At 47.8% G+C, this 26,578-nt stretch overlaps 1 protein-coding gene across 1 annotated transcript in view; it reads right to left on the bottom strand.

Moving 5' to 3' along the window:
* The window catches only part of PNPLA1 (patatin like domain 1, omega-hydroxyceramide transacylase), a 42,500-nt gene that overhangs the window by 10,592 nt on the left and 5,330 nt on the right, over positions 1 to 26,578 (bottom strand). The window contains 4 exon segments of the mRNA XM_014782769.2: positions 5,215 to 5,275; positions 6,204 to 6,413; positions 7,623 to 7,688; positions 9,178 to 9,410. Coding sequence (XP_014638255.2) covers positions 5,215 to 5,275; positions 6,204 to 6,413; positions 7,623 to 7,688; positions 9,178 to 9,410 — 570 coding nt within the window.

Raw genomic sequence — 26,578 nt, 5'->3', positions numbered from 1 at the left:
AGTGGCCAAAGCTGAAACAATTTGAGTAACAAAATAAATAAAGTAGAACTGAATAGTAACCTAAAGTATAAAATAAGTATCCATGAATCCATACTGATATAAACAAATGATCAAATAAGTAAGTAAATGGGGGAGAAGAGACAAATCTCCCAGGCAGAAGAATTCCAAATAATTTATGTAGATACTCAGCCCTTAAGGAAGTGGAGCATAACTCCCCACTCCTTAAGTGTGGGCTATGCATGGTGACTTCCTTCCAAAAAGCATAGTCCGGGAAGGGGGAGAAAGAGTAACTTTACAGTGGAGAACCTGACAAACACCACCACAGCCAAGTGATCAAGGTCACATCATCAGTGGAATGCCGTGTAACAGCGTGTACCCTTCATATAATGTGATAAGAATGGCACTTTGCCTCTGTGGTCTTCCTCCCCAAACCCATAACCCCAGTCTAATCACGAGAAAAACATCAGACAAACCCCAGTTGAGGGACATTCTACAAAATATCACTCAAAGCTGCCAAGGTCATTAAAAACGAGGAAAGTCTGAGAAACTGTCACAGACAAGAGGAGGCAAAGGAGACATCACGACTAAGTCTGATGTGGTACCCTGGATGGGATCCTGGATCAGAAAAAGGACATTTGGTAAAAACTAAGGAAATATGAATAAAGTATGGACTTCAGTTAATAATAATTTATCAATATTGGTTCACTAATTATAAACAATATACCATACTACATACCAAATTGTATATGTACTATACTATAGCATCTAACCAACATGAGACATGATAATAGGGAAATTTGGATGTGGAGTATACAGAAACTCTCTGTACTATTTTCATATTTTTTCTCTAAATCTAAAATTATTCTGAAAAAATAAAGGTCTAGGAGGAAATGGGCAAAAGAGTTGAACAGGCACTTCACCAAGGAAGCTATTTAGACAACTAATAAGCAAATGAAAAGATGCTTAACATCATTAGTTATAAGGGAAATGCAAATTAAAACCACAATTAATACCACCACACACCTATTAAAATAGCTAAAATGAAAAAGACTGACCATGCCAAGTGCCCATGAGAATTGGGGGAATCTGGAACTCTCGTACATTGCTGGTGAGAATGTAAAATGGTACAATCACTTTGAAAAACAATTTGGCAGTTTCTTAAAAAGTTAAATATACATTCTGGGTATGTGTCTTAGCCCATATATATCCAAAAGAATTGAAAATAGAATCTCGAAGAGATGTTTGCACAGCCGTATTCATTGCATCAGTATTCACAATAGCCAAGAGGTGGAAGCAACCCAAATGTCCATCGATGAATGAATTGATAAAGAAAATGTGGTATATTGGGCCGGCCCCGTGGCGTAGCGGTTAAGTGCGTGCGCTCCACTGCGGCGGCCCAGGGTTTGCAGGTTCGGATCCCGGGCGCGCACCGATGCACAGCTTGTCAGGCCATGCTGTGGCGGCGTCCCACATAAAGTAGAGGAAGACAGGCACAGATGTTAGCCCAGGGCCAGTCTTGGTCAGCAAAAAGAGGAGGATTGGCATGGATGTTAGCTCAGGGCTGATCTTCCTCACAAAAAAAAAAAAAAAGAAAATGCAGTATATACACACGATGAATGTTATTCAGCCTTAAAAAGGAAGGAAATCCTATCAGCTGCTACAACATGGATGAAACTTGAGGACATTATAAGTGAAATAAACCAGTGACAAAAAGACAAATACTGCGTGTTTCCACTTATTTGAGGTAGCTGAAGTATTCAAAATCATAGAAATAGACAGTAGAATGGTGGTTGTCAGTGTCTGGGGAGAGGGGGAAATGGGGAGTTGTTGGCAGGGTTCCATTTCTGCAAGATGAAAAAGTTCTGGAGATGGCTGCACAACAATGTGAATATACTTAACGCTATTGAACTGTATGCTTAAAAATGGTTAAGATGGTAAATTTTATGTTATGTATGTTTACCACAATTTTGTATATGTAAATTATATATTTATATAATAAATATATAAGTAAATATATAATTAAATATTATTTTATCTATTGTATAATGTACATCTACCATATGATCTAATCATTCAACTCCTAGGTATATACCCAAGAGAAATGAAAGCATATGTCCATACAAAGACCATGCATGAGGCACGTTCATAGCAGCTGTATTCATAATAGCCTCAAAGTGGATACAACTTAAATGTCCATTAACAGGTGAGTGGATAAATGAACTGTGTTATATTCACACAATGGAATGGAATGTAAAAAGGAATGAAGTATTCATACCATGAAATAACATGGATGAATCTCAGAACAATTACACTGAGTGAAAGAATGCAGACAAAAAAAAACGAGTTCATACTGTAAGATTCCATTTATCAAAAACTCTAGAAATTGCAATTAATCTCTAATGACAGACAGTGGATCAGGAGTTGCGTGGGGATTGTGGGGGTGAAGGGAATTGGGTGTGATCACCTTGATTGTGGTGCTGGTTTCACAGGAGTGTGTGTGTGTGTGTGTGTGTGTGTGTGTGTGAAAACTTACCAAATTGTGAGAGGGAGAAAGAGAGGGAGAGAAGGAAGAATGGCAGGAAGGCGGGAAGGAGGGAGGAAGGAAGGAAGTTAGGTCTGGCCAGGCATGCCTGGATGCCAGATGGATATTTTAGACACGGCATCCTCTGAGCTCCAACCTCCCTCAACGCCGCCGTCCACACGTCTACGCGGGGAATGTGGATTTTCAAGCACGCCAGCAATCACGCCCTTCCCTTTGGCAGAAGGTTGCTGCCAGGGGAGGCCAAGGGTGGAGAGGGAGGCTTGCCTGGCAGCAGGAATAATTAGGTGGATGTGAGCTGGGGGAGGAGAAAGAGGAGGCCAGGATGTGAGTCGAGGAGTTGAGGGTGACACCTCGAGGGTGCGGCTTCCTGCTGAGCTGACCCCCATCCAGAAAGCAGTCGGGCGAGAGGCTGGAGTGGACTCCGGTTTTCCGTTCCCAGATGGCAGAATTGTGGCTCTGGGCACCAACCGCAATTTCTCAGGATGTGTCAGTATCTCCTGCTCACATCTGGTGCCAGGAGAAAAATCCAGCGCCACCAAACCCGATAGGATTTAGATGGTGGAGCTGAAATCTCCACTGAGAAACCCTTGCACACACTGGCAAATTGGAAGAGGAAGCAAAAATAGATGGTAGCTGGCACGAGACACTTTCTTCCTTATGAATTGTGTCTGTTCCTACTTGAAGGGATCCCAGCGCCATTGGGAAAAGCTGCCATCCTCCACATACTGCCCCAATTCTTTACTGGATGCCCGAAATGCTACTATTAGAGTTTCATCCTTGGTTTAAGGCAGCCATTCATACCTGTGAAAATGTCCCCACCAGCTAAGGGTGAAAGAGTGGGGGAGGGTGAGAGGGTGGAAGAGGGGCGACTCAAAATCGGGAGAGACTAGAGATGCTTAGCATCTCACTTTGTAACTCTCCCCAGGGCTTGCCCCGAGAGGAAGAGAAAGGAAAAGTTCTAGGGGAGGGACAGATATGGAGGTAGCCAGGCAGCCAGGCTGTAACCTGAGGTGTTGAGGGGTCTCCTGGGGCAGGACATAGGTGTCTGCTCCAAGATCCCAGTCCCAAACCAGGGGATCCCCCAACCCCAGGTCCCCGGTATACACCATCACTGAGGAAAGAGTGGAGGGGCTCCCCAGCTGGTGGTGAAAAGGAGCCCAGGCCCTAGCCAACCCCTCCTATTCCCAAGGCTCTGGAGGTGACGCCCTATCTCCACCCTCCACCGACACCCCTCAGGTGGTCTTCCTTTTGGACACATAGGGCTCAGTTTTCACAGCTGTCACCTTTGTAAGTGTGAAGGATGGGAGAGTTGTCAGAGGAGAGTCAGGGTTAGGAGGAGTCTGTCCTGCAGAGAGGGTTGGGGGCTCCTATCTCCGATGTCAGAGCTGGCAGTGGGCCACATTGACCGTGGCTAGGAATAAAACTCTGAGGTAGCTTCTACAATCAGCCCCCTTGTACAGATGAGAAAACTGAGGCCCCAGGAGATTAATTACCTGCTCAAGATGACGCAGTATGTGTCAAGAACCAGGATCTAAATCTTTTTACAGATTAGGATCCAAGAGTCAGAGAGGGGGAGTGATTTTCCTGAGCTCACACAGGTTGGGGGATGGTGATCCTGGCCCAGGGCTACTTGCCCCCAGAGCCCACCTTCTCTCCATCCTGTTCTCCTGCTCCCCACCCCCCTGGCTTGGAGAATGGACCCAGGAGAAAGCAAAGATTAGGATAAGGGGAGCTTGAGAAAACACGAAGCAATTTTGAAGGAAAAAAAAAAATGGTAAACATATCCTAGGAAAAAACCCTCATTCAACCCTTTAATCTCACTGCTAAAATATTTTTATACACAAAAAGTTCACCACAGCATTGCTTATAATCGTGAGCATTTGGAAACTCAAAGGAATGATCAAAGTTTTCTGTACAACTGTTATGGAATATTATACAACTACCAAAAAGACAGTTACGAAGACCACATGGCAACATGGAATAAAACTTAGGCTATAACATTAGGTAAACACCCTTTGATCCAGGAATCCTTTTTTCTGGAAAAATATTCTATGGAATTAATTCTAAATATGGTAGAGTTTTTTTTCTTTCCTTTTAACAAAGATGTCTGCCATGGCCTTCATGGAGTTGGAGTGTGTCACTGGAATCTTCCTTCTAAGGCGCAGATGATATACAGCTGTGGGGACCACACATTCCAGACCAACACAGGGCAAGCGCTCTTCTCTCTCGTTTGCTGATCAGTATGTCACTCAAAGTCTTACACAAATATAAACTAATCACATCTAGTTCTACATTAACAATACGGTTTTATTGGAAAAAGAAGAAAATGGAAGAAAATGAAATGACATCAAAATGGAATTCTCCAAGGAGATACGAGCTACGTATTTCCTAAATATGGTTTTTAAATCCAGAAATATATTTGTACAAAAGCCCTAGACGCTGTCCCACCTGTTAACCCCGAAGCTCCTTTTCCACAGAGATCCTAATTTCTGGCCACTGTGGCCCAGCCTGGACAATGAAGGCTGTCAGGTCCCAGCACTCATTTCTTGCTCTCCAGAAGGGCAATTCCAATTCACAACTTTGGGGAAATCTCCTTTACTCAGCTCTTCTGCTTCCTGTCTTTGCCTCTCCCTCTAAGCCTCCCCTTCCTCCGGGCCCCACTTGGCACTTACTCAGCCGCCTCAAGTACAAAACGACATCCTCGTACCCGCGGTAGTAGTAATCATGCAGGATCTGCAAGGCGGGGACACCAGGAGCATAACTCAGGCTGCAGCAACGGAGAGAGCCGCTGTCCCCTCACCCGGAGCAGCTACTTTCATTGCTCTTGAGCTTTATTTGTTGGGTTTTTCAAAATGTGTCCATTCCTCACCATCTGCTAAGAAGCGGGCGTAATTCCTGATCTTGTGTCCGGAGTGATGCTGTGTTAGTGTGTTAAAGCATCCACAGCTGACCATCAGCCTCCCCTGGACGGGACAGGGTGGGATGTTTGTAGTGGAACCAGGGAAGGTGCTTTTGGGCCATATGACAAGCAGAGTTTGGAGACTGGGTTAAATCCCAGAGCTGCCACTTATTGGCTGTGTGGCTATGTGGATGTAACCGCTCACAGCCTCAGTTTCTTCATCTGTAAAAGGCAAATAATAATAGTATCTATCACAGAGGATGCTGGAGGATTACATGAAAGATGCCCACAAAGCCTTTTCTGTAAAAGACAGATAATAAATATTTTGGGCTTTGCGGGCCGCATATAGTCTCTGTCGCATGTTTTCTTCTTCTTTTTCTTACTTCACTTTAAAAAGGGAAAGCCCATTCTTAGCTCACATGCTCTGCAAAACAAGCCCCGGGCTGGATTTGGCCTGCGGGCCATAGTTTGCTGACCCCTACACTGCATGTCAGAGTTCAGTGAACATTCCTATCAGCGGTTCTGGCATCATCTCGTTTGACGGGGGAGAAAAATCGAGGCTGGGAGAGCTTAGGGCACTTGTTCAAGGTCACATAGCTGGTTAGCGGCAAGGCCAGGGCACAGGTCTAGGAGGAAGTTTAAGGGACCATTTGAGGGAGGAGACAGATGGAACTGAGTGGGCCCCATTGCCTCCCCCAGCCCACCCCCAGCAGGTCACCCTCTCCCATTCCCCGCCCCATTCAGGTCCCTCCTGTCTCTCACCACCAGGTCTGGAGGGAACAAGGCGTGGGTCATCCTGGCGATGTTCTCCAGGGAGAACTGGAAGGAGCAGTTGAATATGCGGAAGTCGTGGAAGATGGCGGGGCAGTCCCGGGGACAGATGTCCTGCTGCCCACTGAAGGTGGAGATGGTGATGGAGTCGGTCCAGAAGGAGCAGGGCTGCATGCCCGTGAAGCCCCCATCTATGTACCGCTGTGGGGGGGCGGAGAGAGAGATGCCCATCAGGGGTCAGGGGTCCTCTCCCTGACTTGGGAATCCACCAAGGAAACAGGTCCCTCAGGACAAGCCCTGAGACCAAGGTCCGGGTGGGTGAGTGGTGTGCCCAAGGTCACTCGATGAGTGCACGGTGGCCTCTGGACTCCCAGCCCGGTGCTCTGTCCCTGCACCGTCTCCCCTCAGCCTTCTTAATAGTGCTGAGACTGGGGCTCCCAGGCCTCTGTGGGGAAGGGGCACCCATACTCTGGATACAGCAGGAGCACGCTCCCCGTCACAGCTTCCCCTCCGAGAGCCACTCAACTGCTGAGGGCGGGGCTGGGGAATGGAGCGGGTCTGAGCAGTTGTGAAATATCCCCTCCCCACACTGCCACGGGTCCAAAGTGCCTCCCTCTGTTGAGGTCAGGCACCCTCAACACTCTGCAGAGCACCCCGACAATGGCCTCCCCACCGGCCACCATGTGCCCACCCTCAAGTCCCTTCCCCTCTTGGGGCTTCTGATTCCCCAACTATGAATGAAGGACAACAAATACCAAGGCTCCAACTCTCTGAGGGGCCTGAGGGTTACAGCAGATGCAACACGGGCTCCATCTACCAGCGGAATCCTAGTCTCTGGATCTCATTTTCTCTACATATAAAATGAGGAGGGGGCACGGATGAGACCTCCTACTCAGAGTGTGGTCTGTGGACCAGCAGCACCGGCAACAGCTGAAGCTGGTGAGCGGTGCAGACTCTCAGGCCCCACCCCAGACCCAGAATTTGCATTATTTCACAAGACCCCCGAGTGATTCCTGGGCACCTTAAAGTCTGGGAGGCACTAGCCTAGATGACCTCGAAGGTTCCCATTATTCAAGGTTCCAGGTCCCAGAGTTCCAGAGTCCGTAGTCTATGCTCTCTGTCAAGTCTGGGAAAATCCAGCAAGCCTGTGAAATCTTGGTTTTCCAGGCCCAGTGGTGGGTTGGTGGGTCCAACCAGAGAGAAGCCCAACTCAGCCGGGAAAGTTCAGCTTAAAGACCCAGAAATCCATCTGTTTGGGAATTCTGAGTAGAAAAACACAAGAAACTTTCCAACTCGTGGTCCTCTCACTGAATTCCAAGACCATCCTTCTGCTTTCCTGGATGTGGGTCACAGGGACCCTGAGCCATCCCTGCATCCCGGCCTGCTCCCCTCTTCCGCCAGAGCACTCACCACGCCACGGTAAGTCGGGGGGATGAGGCCGCAGTACACGGGGACAAAGCAGCTGCAGTACAGGGCCTGTGGGAAGAGAAGAGAGCTGAGAGGCCCGAGGCCCTGCGGTTGGGTGGAGAGGGTTCACCAGCAGGCCGCTGGGCCACCAACAGCCTGGCCTTCCTTAAACCCAAGGCAGAGGCACTGCCCTGGGAAGTGCAGGGCCAAGTTCATTTCCTGGCCTGGACCTAGCTAGCTGGGTCCTTGGTAACCGACTTGGTAACTACTTGGTCAGTCTGGGCCTGACGTCCCAGCTTTCAAGGGAGAGGTGACCTCAATGATCTGCAGGGTCCCTTCTAGCACCAAATTTCCTTGAATCCAATGGGATTCAACAATCATTAGTGTGTGTCTGTCTGGGCCCAGGCCCTGGAATCAAAGGAGGGTGAGATGCCCACCCTTGGCTCTGCTCACAGACCAGGAACAAGCAAGCAGGTGACAGTACATGGGGTGATGGAGGTGAGCATGGGCATTGTAGCCCCAAAGGAGAACCACCCAACCCAGGGGGGTGTAGGGCAGGCAGGTGATGAAGGAAAGTTCCCTGGCAGAAGTGACTGGAGTCTCGTCAAGCAGGTGAAATGGAGTAGGAAGAAGGGAAGGGCATCCCAGGCAGAGGGCACAGCCCGTGCAAAGGCACAGAGGCCTGCTTTGTGTGTGGTTTGCTAGGGTTGGCATGGGCAAGAGTGGGAAGTGGTGGGACAGGGCTGGGAACAGAAAAGTCTTACAGAGCTGGGTGCTAACAAACCCAGGGGACATGAGGTAGGTGGAGAGGTATCCATTCCCACTGCCTATTCATCCCCACCCCCAGGATCACAGCCAAGCCAGTGTGGGAATGTGAGGATGGGGTGGTAAGAGCCTTGTTTTGGGGGGAAGAGAGGGGAGTGGAATATCAGATGGAGGGCCATGCAGCCTAACCCCTTTGTCCTGAAAGAAAATTGGGCATATCCATCGCACTCTCCAGCAATAATAATTCATAGCTAAAATTTATATTAAGGAGATGAGCACAGTGCACTGTTAGAGTGCTTTCCTAAGTGATAACCCATTTACTGAAAATTCAATACTTTTATCAAGGGCCACTAGAAGAGAGGAGACAGAAGGGGGGCCTGTGACTCACAAACTGGGAGTAATTCACGGGGGACACATTACAACCCAGGCTGGGAGGCCCTAAAGAAGACAGGGGACCTCTGTTGGTCACACTCAGGCCTCTGAGAGGCAGCAGAATCAGCACCCAGGGCAGGGCAGAGGCAAAAGGAGGTGATGAGCCCTTGGAGACTCTGGGTGTTGAAGTCTGAGGATGGTGACCAAGTCTGATTCGTCTTGGGCTTCTCTGTGTCCATCTCCTCCAACAGTGTGCCTGACACAGAGAGATGCCAGGAGGGTGAAGGGTGGGAAGGACTAGGGAAGTAGAAAAGAGGAGGAACGAAATGAGGCAGACAGGTGGACCATCCCAGGGGCCTGTCAAGAGAAGCAGGACCAGCCTCCCAACCTCTCTCCTTCCCCGCCCCCACTCCCTTCTTGCCTCAATGAGTTCTTCCTTAGATGTAAACTCTGAAACCACGACACTCTCTCCATCCGTGAGCCGGGTGAGGGCCACGTGGAGCTTCCCCGTGGTGACCTTGTAGGAGTCCTCAGGTAGGACCCGGTACAGAAACTGCCTCATCATCGGCACCATCTTGCAGGACGGGGACAAGGGCCCCAGGAAGGATTTCTTCACCTCGGCCACACCCACATTGAGGACTCGGAGGTACTCGTCTGTGGAGGAAGCAAAGAGGAGCGAGCGGTCAGCGGCTCACCTCCGAGAGAGGTCCATGGCGATTTTGCCATCTCATCCTGCATCCGACGAATGGGAAAACCTAGAATGCTGAAGCAGGGAAGGTCTCGGGAATCAACCTGTCATTTTTCACATGAGGAAAGCAAGGCAGGGAACAATTAAGCCACGGGCTCCAGAAAGCCCACAGCGAGTCAATGGTAGAACTAGACCAGGTGTCCTGACTCCTTTCATATTGAGGACAAAGGACCCCTTTCCTACCCGACAATAGCTTTCCCCAAGTTCCTGTCACCGTGCCTGGAAGTCCACTGCCAGACTACATTCTTTTGGGGTCTAGAGGCTTTTTGCCCTATATGAGAGTCCTACTAAAACGCTGGTACAGTTGAGGGCCTTCACCAAGTGCCACCCTGGGCACTTGCTTAGTGTCCACTGAATCTGTGGGCAGGGAAGGGTGCTGGCCTTGAGGCGGGTGAATTACAGGGAGGGGTGAAGTTGGTCTTGAAACCATTGCATTGTCTTCCCTTTACGGCCCCTGGTACAGGCCTGAGAGGGAGAAGGCCCTGACATATGGACCACCAGCTGCTCCAGGCTGTGCTGCAGGCGCCCCCATGAGGGGGAGATGAACTTCTCCCTCCTTCTGAGAGGAGCACAGCCATGGCCCATAAGGGCTTACAGCGCCAGATGGGGCTGAGAGGGCAGACATGCTGTTGAGGGGGTGGCAGAGGAATGTGTAACCCCTGCTCCTTAACCTCCAGAATCCCGTCTGGGAAGTTAGGGTTGTAAGCTTAATAAGAAGTGCCGTCATGCTGGATTCTCACAGCAATACTACGAGGTAGGTATTTCTATCCTCATTTTACTGATCACAATACTGAGGCTTGGAGAGGTAATATGACTTGCCCAAGGTCAACCATCCAGTAAGTGGACAAAGTGGGATTTTATCCTAGAGTGTGTGACCCTATACTCCTTCCACCACACTAAGCCACAAACTTCCAGAGCTGGGCCTGCACCTGCTCCTTGCTGATCACTGCTAATTTCTACCCTGTGCAAGCCTTCTGGTAAAATCAGGAGCAGAAATAGCTCTGAAAAGCATTACTAATACTTGTAAACAAATATTTAACTGTAAAACATACTATACAGAAGAACTTTCTTATAATTAGTGTCACATAGCGATGGCTGCTTGGGAAGTTGTGCAGTCATGAGCTCTCCGCCCCTGGAGGTAATCAAGCAGAGGTGGGACGAGTACCTCAGTCAGAGAACTTATCAAAGGGATTCTTGCATGGGTAGTAAGGGCTAAGATATCTTCCAACTTTGAGATTCTGGGATTCTCACAGGCGCCTGACAATACATCTGGGAAGTTATCACAGTGGACATTACTTTCTTATTTATAAATAGAGCAGCTGATGCACAGAGAGGTTAAGTGATTTGCCCAAAGTCACACACGGCAATTTGGGGACAAACCAAAGCTAGGGACACTCTACTCCTCTTGTGTTTTACGGTTCACAGATTATTCCTCTTTAGTCCTGGAGGTGGATAGGATAAGGAGCTTCAGCATCATTTTACAGATGTAGAAACTGAGGCAGAGAAAAACTGAATGTCTTGCCTGAGGTCAGACAGCCAGGCTGTGTTAGTTCTGCCTCCAAACCCCACCTTCTTTCCCTGGGTGTTGGACTGATCCCAGAGGCTGAGCCAGCCTGGGTTGCCATGGTGACAGCCTTTTTTTTATTTTTTATTTTTTGCCAACATACAGAATCACAGCTGCATATGTGTGGTAGGGCCTGACCTGAGCAACAGAGTGTCTTGGCTGTCACCCCCTTCCACGGGAGGGTGTTCCTGGGAGGTGGGAAGGCCCTGCGGTTTTAGCGAGGTTAGCTTTACCAGGTGCCAACTTGTACAAACAGCATTTTCCCTCGAGGGAGGGCGGTGGCCAACCCTGGGCCAACCCAGGTTATGAAGCAACTGAGCATTTGGATACCAAGGTGTTGGGTCACTGAGTTCTCGCCCAGAAGACCAGTCGAGTTGGAGAGTCAAATCAGGGTGGGGACATGCTGCAATTGGAATTCTTAATGAGCAGCTTGAACTGGCCTCACAAGGGTTGGTGGCCATTCTCACAATGCCTCAGAGTCAGGAGCACATGGTTCAACCGGCCATACACTCCCGGCCTCCCATCAGGGGGCGCTCGCTGGGACCCACGGAAGGAAATCTGTCTGCATTGCACAAGAAATACATGTTCAATGGGGAAAAAATAATCCAAAAAAATGCAGATAAGCAAAAAAGAAAAAAATTAAAATGTCTTGAAATCCCTCCACACAGAAATTAACATTTGGTTTATGTTGTCCTAGACTATATATTTTATATTTATTCTTTTTTTTTTAAATTTTATTTATTTTATTTTTTTCCCCCAAAGCCCCAGTAGATAGTTGTGTGTCATAGCTGCACATCCCTCTAGTTGCTGTATGTGGGACGCGGCCTCAGCATGGCCGGACGAGCGGCGCGTCGGTGCGAGCCCGGGATCCAAACCCGGGCCGCCAGCAGCAGAGCGCGAGCACTTAACCGCTAAGCCACGGTTTATTCTTACGTATAAGAATACTTACATGGAGTCATACTATACACACTATTTTGTAACTTGCATTTTTCACCTAATAAATCATGTCTCTCCAAATCAATAAGTATCCGTGTATAACCTAATTTACAAGCAGCATGGAAAGCTTTTGGAAAGGTTTCTTGAGCAGGTCTCCAACAGGAGTTGGCTATTTAGTTTGTTTCCTTCCTTTTCTAAACAACACTGCAATGAATAATCTCATGATAAATTCTTTGCCTGTGTCCTTAATTATTTTCCTTAGAATAAATTCCTAGAGATGGGAATGCTAGGTCAAATATTTAGTCTTGTAATGCTTATTTTAATCATAGCTTTTGTATTTATCCATTTACAGTCAACTCTCCACTAATCAGGGGTGGTGGTGGGTGACAGGGACCCAGTGGCCCAGCAGTGGCCAAGATAATAGAAATAATATAGACATCTCCAGTATACTTACATCTGAAAATGATGCTATCTGGAACTTAGCGATGATGTAGCCAGAATCGTGTAGCCAGGGAGGGAGAGGGCAGGAGATTGTCTGATTTCTCTCACTCAGGAGCCCAGATTAGTATTCTTTTTTTTTTTTTTTTTTTTTGCTGAGGAAGATTTGCCCTGAGCTAACATCCATGCCAATCTTCCTCTATTTTTTAGTTTGTGGGCTGCCAGCACAACATGGCCCCTAATAGAGCAGTGTAGGTCTGCGCCTGGGAATCGAACCTGGACCGCTGAAGCGGAGTGAGCCACATTTAACCACTAGGCCACCAGGGCTGGTCCCAGTTTAATATTCTTGCCTGCTGCTCACTGGGGCTGAGTACCAAAGGATGCCTTTATCTCTGCCTGTTCTTGCTTCTCTTCTGGTCTCTCTCTGTGTGTCTCTGTCTTCAGAGTCTCTGATTATCTCTTTCTCTGTCTCTCTGTCTCTCTCTCTCCCTCTTTTCCCAGCTGAGGGAAAAGCAACTGATCTGTTTAAACAAGTCTCCATTGGTAGAAAGTCAAGTGTTAAGCATAGCAATTGCTGAATGCTGTGAGGAGGGATAAATTTAGCTTGCTTCTTTATGCATCTCTGTACTTTCCAGCACCTTCTCCTGTTTAAAACCCTCCTTCCAAGCAGCAGGCTGTGGGGCTCTGAGACACAATGTCCCACAGTGACCACAGCAAGATGGGATTTAAAAGCAGCACCACAGGAAACTCAAGATTGGCTGCTCCCACCCCCACCCTCACTTGCGATGGCCACTTCTGCTCCTTTCCACTTTTCACACCTTTGTATCATCCAAGTGCAGTCTGTCTCCCCAGCCCAGCAGGAGACTCTCCGAAGGCAGGTCTTTGTGGTCCTCCCCTCTCTATGGCCTGTCACCGGGCTTTGCCCATAGAAGGCCCTTCAGAAACCTTTGCTATAGGCTGGGAGCTACTCGAGGGCAGGGATGGGCCATACTCACCTACGCCCACCAAGCCTCCCACAGACACTTGGTGGGTGCTCAATGTTTGGTCAGTGTATGAACAAAGGAAAATAAAAACCTGACAGGGAGGAAAAGCAAGCAATGGAGGTGCTCACAGGCAAGAGCTTCTTGACTTAGTCACCCAATAAAAGCTTGAAGACAAGGTCATCCCCGATGGACAGTTAACACAGTTAACTATATTGATGGGTGTGGCCAATTCACCAGGTTTTATGAGTCTGTTGTGCCAAGAACTTCAGTAGGAAAAGAAATAAGATCCTGGGACTGGGAGATTTCGAAGGGCTTTTGGAAGCCCCTCCAAGTTTCAGCCACTCAGAGAGACTTTTACTCTTTTTTGGGACCAGATCCATATCTTGGAAAGAACTCAGGCTTTGGAGCCAGGAGATTGGGCTCAAACGCCAGCTTCACCACATATTATCTGGGTCATCACTGGCAAGTCAAATAACTTCTTCCAGCCTCAATTTTGCCACCTGTAAAATGGGGATAATAATCTACCTTACTGTGATGTTATGAGGCAGATAAGGTTTTAAAATGCCAGCACATAGTAAGTGCCCAACATTGGTTATGTCAGTAACTCCCCATGTGACCATGGACAAGTCTTCTTGACCATGGACAAGCTTTCTCATCTGAATAGGTGACAATGGTCCCTGTCCCACATCTTTATTGAGGTGTGCTCAGGCTCACTTGTAAATGCAAAAGAGCGAAGTAAAGGCACTGTGGAGATGAGAGGGTGTACCCCTGTTTCAGAGCATGGTAAGGGGATGTGTTGGGTGTAATGTTGTATGGGCACAGTTGGCAGCAGCACTCCCTCTGCTGTCAACTTGGGGGACCCTACAGATTTAGTAGGGAAAAAGGGGGGCTTAGAAAAATTGTTGAAGGGGAAGGGATAATTAGATATGTGTTTATCTTTTTTTTTGTTGTTTTGCTGAGGAATATTCACCCTGACCTAACATCCATTGCTAATCTTCCTCTTTTTGCTGAGGAAGATTCACCCTGAGCAAACATATGCACCAATCTTCCTCTATTTTGTATGTGGGTTGCTGCCACAACACAGCCACCGAGGAGTGGTGTAGGGCCACACTGGGAACAAACTGGGCTGCCAAAGCACAGCGTGCTGATCTTAACCACCAGGCCACGGTCTGGTCCTGTAGATATGTGTTTATCTTATTTATGTGCTTAAGTGCCTAATGTTTCCTCCTTTCATGAGGGAAAGATGGCCTCTGTCTTATTCATCCCTTTGTTCCTAGCACCTGATATAGTGCCTGGAACATGCTAGGTACTTAATAAACATGAATGCATGCATGCATAATAAATAAATGAATGAACCCAGATATCAAAGGAGGGCACTGAGGTCCGGAGAGAGAAGCAGCTATTCAAGGTGACCCAGAGAATAAAAACAGAAAGCTTCTCTTCCCCTCCTTCACAGCGCCTCTTGCTAAGTGAAAAATCCTAGAAAGATGGGTACTTGGCAGCTGACAATTTAAACTGCTGGGGATCCCTTTCACGGGGTGCCCGAATTAGGTCTGCTGTTGGGAGTAGATCTGCCATGGAGGATGGGACTACACGGCCCCAGTCTCCTGCGGACTGGTAGCCTAGCAACAACCTCCGGCTCAGCCAATCACCGCGAGGCGCTGCCCGCCGCCGGCTCTGCTTCCCCAGCAGCCGGCTGGGTGGGCTCCGAGGAAGCAGGGGGCGCAGTGGCCCGTGGGGAGGCGTCGACTAGCAGAGCTGCCTTCCCAGGAAAGCCCTGGCAATTTTCGGAGTCCCTGTGTGGAGCACCTGCGAGTCTGCTGCTCCTACCTGGTCGCTAATTGCAGGCTGAATTACAGACTGCATTTCCCTGTGGGTATGTCTGACTGCCTGACTCCACCGTAATAATAATAATTATTATTATCTTAACAACAGTCGTTTACCCAAGCAGGTTTTCACACTTATAATCTCAGTTTATCCTCACAGTGACAGCGAGTCCCTGAGGGACAATGATCCGGGCTTATTCACCGTTTTATTTCTATACCCTACACTGCAGGGGCATTGACTGAAAAACAACTTGGCTTGAAGCTGCAGTGTTGCCGCTGGAAGACCAATAGAGACCCTCTGTGGCAGCGATTTTTCAGTCAGGGAGCCTTTGTTCAAAAGAAATCTCAAGTGGAAGCCCAATATATGAAACAGCTAAAAATAGGGCTGTTCTGGGTTGAAGCCAAGTGTGGTCTCAGACCCTGTCCAATCGCCCACCCCATCCTAGGAAGGAAGCCCCTGAAAACACCATCCAGAAACTCCTAGGATTCTATGAGCCTAGGTCAAAAATACTAAACCAGACTAATTCTCTCATTTTACAGGTAAGAAATCCAGCCCAGGATAGAGGTTAAGCTCAATAAATATGGCTGAATGGCTAGCTGGCTGGCTGGCTGGCTGGCTGGCTGAAGAAATGAACGAAGGATGGATATACCTTAGGTCACACAGTCTATGTTAGCAGAAACTGGAACTAGAATGTATGAGAAAACTCACATTTTTCTACTCTAGTCTGAATGCATTATAGGCTTTAGCCGAAAGCAAAACAGCTCTGACCTATGAAGTACTTAAAAAAATAAAAACCAAAAAACAATACTTTTTAATAGACAATAACAGTCTTCCACACAGACCTTTTTCTAACCCTAAGAGTTTACTAAAGAATTGGCTTTAAAAGTTCAGATCAGCTTCTATCAGGTTGCCGTGGAAACAGTAGCACCCCCCCACACACACACACACTGTTCATCACCTGGATTCCTATCACCCTGCCCCCGTATATCTCTCCCCAGGATCCAGGCACAGTCTCCCCAACCTTCCACTAAAGGATCTACTGATCACCTTGAGATGAAAGAGGCAGAGAAGGAATGTGTCTAGAAAGTTCTCTGGAACTTCACAAGTTCTCAGGGCCATTGTCTCGGCTCTTTTCTCTCTGTTTGCTTTGGTGGACCCAGAAGTCCCTTTGGGATCCTGCACCAAGGTAGAAACCAGTGCTGCACCTCTTTCCAGGTTGTGGCCTGTCCTACCCTACAAACTCTTCCTGCCCTACTGAGAGGACGCTGGGATAATGCGAGAGCTGTGAACTAGTCACCATCTAGTCTTAAGAGTTGTCTTTTGGGGTGTGAGTGTGTGTGTGTGTGTGTGTGTGTGTGTGTGTGGTTAGGGGACTTCCAGGTGAGCCTCTGCTGTACAGAGGAAAGGCCATCTCAGAGCATCTCCCCATTCGAGATTTGCTCAAATTAAGGCATCACTGCAGAGGAACATCCATGTCTCCTCTATCAAAACCCATGATAGCTAAAGTTCATTTCTGCTGACTGGAGTTATTCACTGCCCCAGCTGTCCAAGACTTCAGTTGGTTGGGTCTATTACCCACATCTCTCTCCATCTATGTTACGTGAGTCTTGAAGTTCTCATGAACCCACGGGGTTCTAGTTCCACCCCACTGTTTACCACTCTTACTTAGTTACCACTTTTTGGTGCCTCCTGGTTGCCAGGCACTGTGCCAGACTCTGAGGCCCCATTGTCTCATTGAACCTTCAGGACACTTCTTTGAGGTAGGTGCTGTGGTTGTCTCCTCTTTACAGATGAGGAAATGGAGACTCAACCAGTAACTTGCCCAAGGTCATGCAGCTGGAAAGCAGTGAGCTACGCCTTGAAGCTAGGCCCCTGAGGGCCCCAAAGCCAGTGTGCTTTCCACCACAGCTCACTGCATCCACCAGGAATGTGCCCTTCATCTCTCAGAGCCCCCGTTTCCCACTGCAAGGCGAGGGGGTGGTTCCACGAAGGCTCTTGGGATCTGCCTTTCTAGGATTTAGTTTAGGCCCACCTCCTAAGGGCTCAGATGTCCCTGGGAGACAGAAAGACTCTCTTTAGAGCAATGGAACCCAAATCACATCTTCGAACATATGCTCCTCTACCCCCACACCCAAAGCCCCTTCTCAGGCCAGGTCGTCTCTTCTCTCATTAGCAAACACACAGTGCACAATCCTGCTTTTCTCCCCACTACACACACTTTTTTTTTTTTTTTAATTTTTTTTTACCATCTATACAGACCTCACCCTAAAGCTCAGCATAAGCTTGGGGCCTCTTCCATAAAGCCTCCCCTCATCACCCTTGCTGTTAGCTCTCTCTTTCCCCCTTACTGTCTGCACTATTTCTCTCAGGCTGTCTTGAGTGGCCTGTCCTGTGTCTCTGGCTAGCTGCGTTCCTTGAGGACAGGGCCTGTGCCCAGAACACCCTTCTCCCCATTATTGCTCAGTGTTGAACACTTAGTAGGTATTCAAGAATGAATAAATGTTCCTTTAGAAGGGACAATTTCTGTTTTGTTCCCCATTATACCCCCAGCACTTAATTCAGTACCTGACATACTGTAGGGACTTAATAAATGTTTGCTGACTAAATTAACAATGAGTGGTAATAAATGAATGGATGAATGAACTGAAGGAGGAGATCAAAGAGTGTCTTATCTACTGGGCTGGTAGGAATCTTTCCAACTGGTGGTCAGAAAGCTGGAATTCTTCAGTGACTCAGCCGGACTTGGGGTTGTGATAGGGCAAACCACAGAGCAGTTCTCTCTGTCCAGCCTGCTCCTAACTCTTGCCGCCACATCGATGGACACAAGACCTTGAGCTGGGACTGAGGGGGAGATTCTGCCTTATGTGATGGTCTCATGAGGACAGAGTTGGGTTACCCTCAGGATTGATGGGTCACCTCCTAACTCAAATGGGAGTCAGACCAGTCCGGAGGTTTGTTTATTGTTTGTTTGCTTGTTTTCCCTGTAGAATTGGAAATGGAGCTCAACTGCCTTTGCTGAGTTTAATCCCAAAGTGAAGCAAAGAAAACAATGCTATTTTAATACTCTCTAAGCGAGCTGGTTTAGAAATGGCTATGGGATCCTGGATTGGATCCTGGGACAGAAAAAGAACGTTAGTAGAAAAATTGGTGAGATCTATAGTTAACAGTAAGGTACCAGTGTTGATGTCTTCATGTTGATAAATGTACCATGGTTATGTAAGATGATAACATTAGGGGAAACTGGGTGAAGGATGTATGGAACTCTCTGGACAATCTCAGCAACTTTTCTGTAAATCTAACATTATTCCAGAATAACAAGTTTATTATTATTAAAGTAAAAAAACACAGATGGACCAAGGCTGTTAGACACACGGTGCTTGCAGCTCAGCAGGGGCTCAGTGAACACCTGGGGGGAATGGATCCAGGTATGTCACCTGAGTGACTTTCCAAATAATTGGATGATGAGTTGCTTTCAAAATAATTAGATGTTGCTACTGTGTAATCAACACATTCAGAGTTTTACCCGATTTTCCGTTCAGTTCTGTTCTACTTAAGAGTCCAAAGGGGTTTTTGGGGCAGATAAATCTTTATCCGTTTGGTTGGAGCAGTTAAAACATGTAAACAAGTTACTTTGGGTAACTTGAAACAGACTGATTCCAACGTGGTAGTACAAGTTACAACCACCATCACGTAGTGATGTCATTTCTGTAGCACTTTATAAAACGTCCTTTTTGTGTATAACATGTCATTTGATCTCACTTTCTTAACCAATGTGCGAATGATTGCCTGGCCCATGGAGTTTGGCAGAAAAGCTGTCAGGTTGCTTGCAAAGCAACTTCTGAACTCATGATTAGAGAGGGTGCAGAACATAGAAATTAAGAGAGATCCCAGGCTTGGTTCTGTTGTATAAACCTGGGCAAGTTATCTAATCTCTATATACCTGTTTCCTCCTTGGGTATAAATGGGAATAAATACAGTATCTACTGACAGAGTTGGGAGAGGATTAAAGTAAGTGATTCGTGCAAAGCATTGAGCACAATGCCTGGCACATTCTACGTGCTTGATAAATAGCCATTATTAGCGTGACACTAAGATGTGAAGCAGAGCAGAGTGCCTTTTTACAGAAAAAGCTGCCATTTCAGGCAGAAAAACAACTCTGGGAATGAATTTTGAGGAAGACGTTTTGATTGTGAAAGTGTACCTAGCAGCCAGGACTGAACTCGAGGTTACATCTGGGCAACACACACACACACACAGACACATACACACCCCACCTGCAACAGGAAAAAATAGAGGTTCTCATTCATGTCTCAAAGAACTCTGCAGAGACTTCCAGCTCCAGCAATATAGCGGGCAGAGCTAAAAAGGAACCTCTCCAGTTCCAGGAATAACAACAAAAAGCCTGATATAAAACAAAATGAAGGTGCCAGCCCGGTGGCGCAAGCGGTTAAGTGCGCGCGCTCCGCTGCGGTGGCCCAGGGTTCGCCGGTTCGGATCCCGGGCGCGCACTGACGTACTCTTGTGGAGCCATGCTGTGGCGGCGTCCCGTGTAAAGTGGAGGAAGATGGGCATGGATGTTAGCTCAGGGCCGGTCTTCCTCAGCAAAAAGAGGAGGATTGGCATCAGATGTTAGCTGAGGGCTGATCTTCCTCACAAAATAAATAAATAAATTAATTAAATTAAATTAAACTGTGAGACGTGGTTGAACTCACAAGAAAGAACTGAAGAAGGACCTGAAAGCCATGAGAGAGAAAGCTGATGATGTTATCAGACCAGAAACTGGCAGGGATGGGGACTGTGGTCCTGGGCTGTGTGAGGGGCAGATGCTCCTGCTTAAAGCCGGCCCCCTCCAACACCTGCCGGGCCAGTGAATGGTTCCAGCGGCTCGTCTCTGCCCAGGGCTCTGGGTGAAAAAACACAAAGTCTCCCATCAAAACTCTCAGTCCCAAGCCTGCGTTACTTGGGGTTTAGAGCTTGAGCTGACACAGCCTGCAAGGTATTTAACATGAAAATTGGTCCTGTGTTGGTGATAACCCTGGGGTGCCTGGCCAGGGCCAAGGCAAACCAGCTCGGACGGGTCCTTCCACTGCCCAGGCCAAGCAGAATTCCCGCCAAGTCCTTGTGCAGATGAGCCCCCAATTAAAATATTAATTGGACTAGGTTAGAGTTCAATAATCTTTGTTTTAATAAGTTTAATAAATTCTCTACGACATTCTTCAGTTACGTTTGAAAAATGCTGCTTTACCTACGCTTTTCTACTTCAAGATAATTTTCTTTTCACTTATTCATCCATTCATTCAACATTCATTACCAAAGACTCATTTTGTGACTCATATTTGCCAGGCACTGTGCCAGGAGCACATCTGCATCTTCTTTTGTCCCTCATTGCAATGTCCAAGGATGTGATGTCACTCCCAAGTTACAGATGGGAAAACCGAGTCTGAGGCAGGTCACTGGGTGGCCAAGGACCCACAGCTGGGACTCCAGCTCCGTCCTCCTTCCTGGGAGCTACGTTCTCCACCAAATCTGGGGTGTCTTGTTTGGACAAAGACAGGCACACGAGTGACCAAGGAAAAGAGTTACGAGAGCCAGGGTTCTCACAGACGTAGTCTTGTCTTCACAGCACTGGCCCCTCAGGCCCCAGTGGGCCTGATGCCCAGTACACGCCTGAGCCACCTGCCAATGACAATAACTCCGGCCGCCCTTGGCTCCAGGGCCCCAGGAAGCCTTTGGTCACCAGAATGGCAGGAGCTGCCCGAGGCAGCACTGGACCAGGTGTGGGAGGCAGACCATAACACCTGTAGTGTCCTCTGTCTCCATGGGAGGAGTTGTGCTGGGTCCTGCTGTGCCCACGTTTGTGGGGTGAGGGCCCCCACTGCTCCCTGGCCCTCTCGTGTGCTTTGCCAGGTCCTTTTGAAGCCCATTTCCTGTCCAGAAGGACAGCCGCCTTCCTTTCTGAGAACACAAGCACATTTGCGCTGCAGGGCTGTGTTTATCTCATTGATGGTTTGATTTCACGGAGAGAATGTCAGCTCCATGAGGGTGGACAGTTGTTTTGTTCACTGCTGGCTCCCCAGGCCCTAGAAAGGATGAAGGGATGAATGGTCTATTTCATCATCGTAATTCAGCTAGAATCTGGTCCTCGACATCTTGTCTACACATTGCGGGGATTAGGCTCCAACAGTGGCTTTCAAACAAATAAAAATCACTGGAAGACCTTCTTTAAGTGAAATTTTAGAACCCGCACGTATAAGATGGACGATAGCAAGACTATACTTGTGGAAGCTGAGGGGGAGGCCCCAGGCCTTCAGTATGTGTCCTCTTCCTGCTCCTCTGTCCCCACCCCTCCACCCCCGTAGATCACTGGGGTTCCTTGGAACACAGTTTGGAAACCATTGGCCTAAGTGAGGTCCACCTCCCTCCAATTAGTCACTTCCTCTCCCAAAGTCTAAGTACAATTATCTGTAAAATGAAGGAGTCGAACTCGCCAACCTTCTTTCTACGACATTCTAGTATTATGTCATACCATAACTACAGAAAATTATTTAAGAGCCAGGTAAATCTCAAAATAGAAATTGCAAAGACATATTCAGTATCCTGCCTGCCAACGGCCAGTGATTGTGAGGGGTTTTCAAGTGGCTTTTGTTTGATGAGCAGTTTGTGGGAGCCATTGGGACCCATAAGATCTCAGACTGCTCAACCAATCCAGTTGATGAAATGAGACACTTCATCTGAAACAATGCAGTCCACCAGCAAGTGCTAGAATAGGTGGACAGATTCTATGGATAAACTAGAGATCTTAGAAAGAGACTGAGTGGGGTAAAATGGGAGGGTGTCTTGGGAAGAGGTGATATCTCTAGAGCAAAGAACAGAAGGTCATTCTGGGTAGGGGATGCAGTGAGTGCCATGGCACACTGCCCAAGCCCCTCGGCAGGACTGAGGCACTCACACCCCCAGCTTCCAAGAAGGCAGCCTACTGATGGTTCAGAGCTGAGCCCCTCCCCAGCCAACAGATGGACTTGACTTTGTGGTTATGGAGTCATGCTCTTGGTCCCAGGCAGGGGTAGTCTCTCCACCATCATAATAACTCCAATTATGGTTGTCATGGCAGAGACTGCTAGTTGTCCCCAGCATCCATTCTCCTCTTCTTCCATAGTAATTGAACCTCCAATTTTGCTAGACACATGGTTTATCAGAATAAAGTCTACATTTCCCAGCCTCCCTTGCAGTCAGGTGTGGCCAGGCGATTAAGTTCTGATCCATGGGATGTAAGGTGACATGATGCGTGTCACCTTCAAGGCCTACCCTTAAAGGGAAGAGACGTGCCCTCCCCCTTCCTCTTTCTGACTAGCTGGAACACTGTCATAGCGGGGAGTCCTCTTGGACTGTGAGTAACACGATGGAAGGACCCTGGGTCCTAACTCTGTGGAGATGCCACACCAGCCTTGTGGGGCTGGAGTGCAAAGGCCACATGAGTGAGCAATGCTCTTCTGTCTTGTTGAAGCCTCTGCTATCCCAACCAATGCGACTACAGTATCAACCTGAGTTTGCAAAGCTCGTTCATAGAGACCCCTGCTGATTCCCAGAGCCAGCTTGGGGGAGGGGGAGGTGGGCATTGCTCTCTTTCATTGTACAGAAGCTGATCTGAGGCTCAGCGGGGCTTGTCCAAGGTCGCTCACTGCTGAGTGGATTCCTGGGACCAGAGGGAAGGGAGGGCTGGAGAGACTTTGGACATTGGGGTCAGACCAGCTTTGGTTTGCACTGCACCTGACTCCTTATAAACCCCGTTCTGAAAGACCACATGAGGATAATGTGTATGGCAAGCTAGGCTCATAATCTGACTGTAGGACACTTTTGTTCTCAGAATCCAGAGATCTTGCTTCCTAGTCAAGTGGTCTTTGCAGTGGGGATTCTGGTCTCTGAGGCAAGTGCTATCCTAGAGCCAGCTGTGGGAGCACCAAGGATTTAGTGCCTGGTGGGAATCAGGAGAGACTCTCAGAGGAGGTGACGGCTGAGGTAGGCCTTGGGGGGTGGGGAGATGCAACATATGGAGAGAAGAAAGGGGACAGAATCCCTGGGAGAGGGAACAGCTTGAGCAATGGCACAGAGATATGACATATCCTGAGATGGCTGTGGAAGGGAATGAGCCCCCACTCCCAGCCCTAACCCTCAGCCCCACCCTTTCAATATTTTATCTAGTGGTTTGGGGGTTTGTGGGGAAGGTTGGGGTTGGCATTGTTGAGAAGGCAGCATGAGAGGTATTGGAAATAATGACTTCTATTTATTTATTTTTTACTTCTTTTTTTTTGTGAAGAAGATCAGCCCTGTGCTAACATCTGCCAATCCTCCTCTTTTTTTGCTGAAGAAGACTGGCCCTGGGCTAACATCCATGCCCTTCTTCCTCTACTTTATATGGGATGCCGCCACAGCATGGCTTGCCAAGCGGTGCGTCGGTGCGCGCCCGGGATCCAAACCGGCGAACCCTGGGCTGCCACAGCAGAGCGCACACACTTGACCACTTGCTCCACTGGGCTGACCCCTGGAAAGCATTACTTTTAGAGGACAAAACAAAGTCACCTGATAAGCTTGGCTAAAAGTCAGCTCAGTCCCCGGTTCCCCCCGTCCCTCACTCCTTCCTCTCCGCCCTCCCCTCCCCCAGCAGGGGAACAGCCACTGAACCTGACGCCTGCCCACCACTATCCTGTGCTCTGAGGAGATCAACCAGCCTCGCTCCCCCAGGCTTCTCCTCAGACTCACAGTCCTTATCTGTAGACAAATACATGCTCCGAAGCACTCTGGCAAAACAAAGCCAGGTGAGGCTACATGCAACTTCTGTGAGAATTTTAAATTATTTTAAAATAAAAATATAAAAAACAAAACAAAACAAAGCAGGGTGGGAGGCATATAGAGACATATAGAATTGGTGAATACTGATAATTGTTGAAGTTAGATGACGGTTCTTGGGAGTTCATTATATTATTCTCTCCAATATGTTTGAAATTTTTCCATTAAAAAAATTATTAAAAAGTTATTTTTTTTTTGCTGAGGAAGATTAGCCCTGAGCTAACATCTGTGCCCATCTTCCTCCATTTTATATGTGGGACGCCACCACAGCGTGGCTTGATGTGTGTTGTATAGGTTTGCGCCCAGGATCCGAACCTGCGAACCCTAGGCCACCAAAGCGGAGCACGTGAACTTAACCACTAGGTCACCGGGCTGGCTCCTACAAAGTTTTTTAAATGTACATGAATGTTCGTAGCAGCATTATTCATAATAGCCCAAAGTACAAACCACCCAAATGTACATCACCTGATGAATGGATAAACAAAATGGGTTATATTGGGGCCGGCTCCGTGGCTTAGCGGTTAAGTGCGCGCGCTCTGATGCTGGCAGCCCGGGTTCGGATCCCGGGCGCGCCCCGAGGCACCACTTCTCCGTCCAACGTGAGGCCGAGTCCCACGTACAGCAACTAGAAGGATGTGAACCTATGACATACAACTATCTACTGGGGCTTTGGGGGGAAAAAAATGAATAAATAAAATCTTTAAAAAAAAAAACAAAAAAAACAAAATGGGTTATATCTGCACAATGGAATATTATTTGGCAATAAAAAAGAGTGAAATACTGGCACATGCTACAGCATGCACGAACTCTGAAAATGTCATACTAAGTGAAAGAAGCCAGACACAAACGGCCACATGTTATATGATTCCATTTATATTAAATGTCCAGAATAGGCAAATGTACAGACAGAAAGTAGATTAGTGGCTGCCGGGTGCTTGGCGGAATGGAGGAATTGAGAGGTGACAGCTAAGGGGACTGGGGCTTCTTTGGGGGATAATTAAAATGTTCTATAATTGTGATATTGGATGCACAACTTGGTGAATATACTAAAAACCGTTGAATTATACACCTTAAATGTGTGAATTGTAGGCTATGTGAATTATATCTCAATAAAGCTATTTTGAAAAGTTAAAAAAAAAAAAACAGGGGGTGGGGAAGAGCCAGAAGAGGCTTCTTCACTGGCTTCTCTGAAAAGTGGATTGGGTGTGGGGATGGGCTAAGGGGAAGGAATGGACCAGCCCCTTAACCAAGGCCAGTCTTCCTCATTTATGGTCCAGCCAGAGGAATGCACAGAAACTAACCCAGCCTTCTCTTTACCCTGGAAAAGCCATTCCCCATCAATAATCAGATACAGAATTTTCATTATTCCAGGATGGTGATGGACATTTTATAGGTTTCCAAATGAAATGCCTGGCCCATTTCCACTGCCTGGTCAGACACTCATAGAATCGTAGGGAGGTAGTTCATTTTAGTTTTCCAAAGTGCACTGTCTCAACCATGGCTGCGCCCTGGACTCACCTGGGAGCTGAATAAACACTGGTGCTCAGGGCCTGCCCGTAGAGATCCTGGTTTAATTTGTTTGGGGAGAAGCCTGGGCAGTGGAGGTTTTAAAGCTCCCCAGGTGATTTGAATGTGCAGCCAAGATTGAGGACCATTGATTTAATGAAGATTCTTTTAATGACTAGAAGAGAATATGAAAATGCTGCACAGTGTATGGTAAATATTCTATCCTGAAACTTCTCTTTTAGATTTGTGTTTACACTGGGTCACAATATAAAAAATACTTCTCACTGTGGGTTTCAGCCCAGGCATCTGGAGCCCTCAGGATTACAGGTCCTCTCAGTCTGCACTGAATGAAGGGGACCTGAGGACATGTCTTCTTCTTTGGGAACAGCCTGTTCCATCTTGGACAACCCTTGCTGAGCTGAAAGTTGCCTCTCTCTGACACCCTCATATCGACCCCTGACGCTGGTGGACCTGCACTATTCACCACCTCCTGGAGGTATCACATTTGCCCAGCATGTGACTCTGATGCGTTGTCACGCCTTGTCCTCGATAGGAGCCTAGGCTCCTGCCCAACCTGTCTCTATCGGTGGAGCTTCTACACACCGTTCCAACACTAGCTCAGATGCCACTTCCATGAGGCTCTCCACGGCTTGAGGTGTTTGCTCCCTCCCTCTGCACTCCTATGACTTTTTGTTTTCTAACATTCAGTCGGAACTTTCTTGTATTATAACTACTTGGTGGCTGCCTGCGAGTTTGAGCAGCCTGTGAACTCCTTGAGGGCAAGGGCAGAGTTTCATTTTGTATTGTATCTCTGTAACTCTGCAGGGCCTATATATGCTCAACAAACACTTGAATGAATGGATGGATGGATGGATGGCTAGCCACGCAGTTTTTATGGGGGAAAGGTCCCAAGCAGTAGCTTACGTGGGGATGGGGTTTTAAGTCTCTACCAAATCCCCATTCTTTGATAAGAAAA

The sequence above is a fragment of the Ceratotherium simum genome, chromosome 13, assembly GCF_057802395.1.
Source record: "Ceratotherium simum simum isolate JZ-2026a chromosome 13, ASM5780239v1, whole genome shotgun sequence".
Lineage (NCBI taxonomy): Eukaryota > Metazoa > Chordata > Mammalia > Perissodactyla > Rhinocerotidae > Ceratotherium > Ceratotherium simum.
This window is presented reverse-complemented; position numbering and strand designations above follow the sequence as displayed.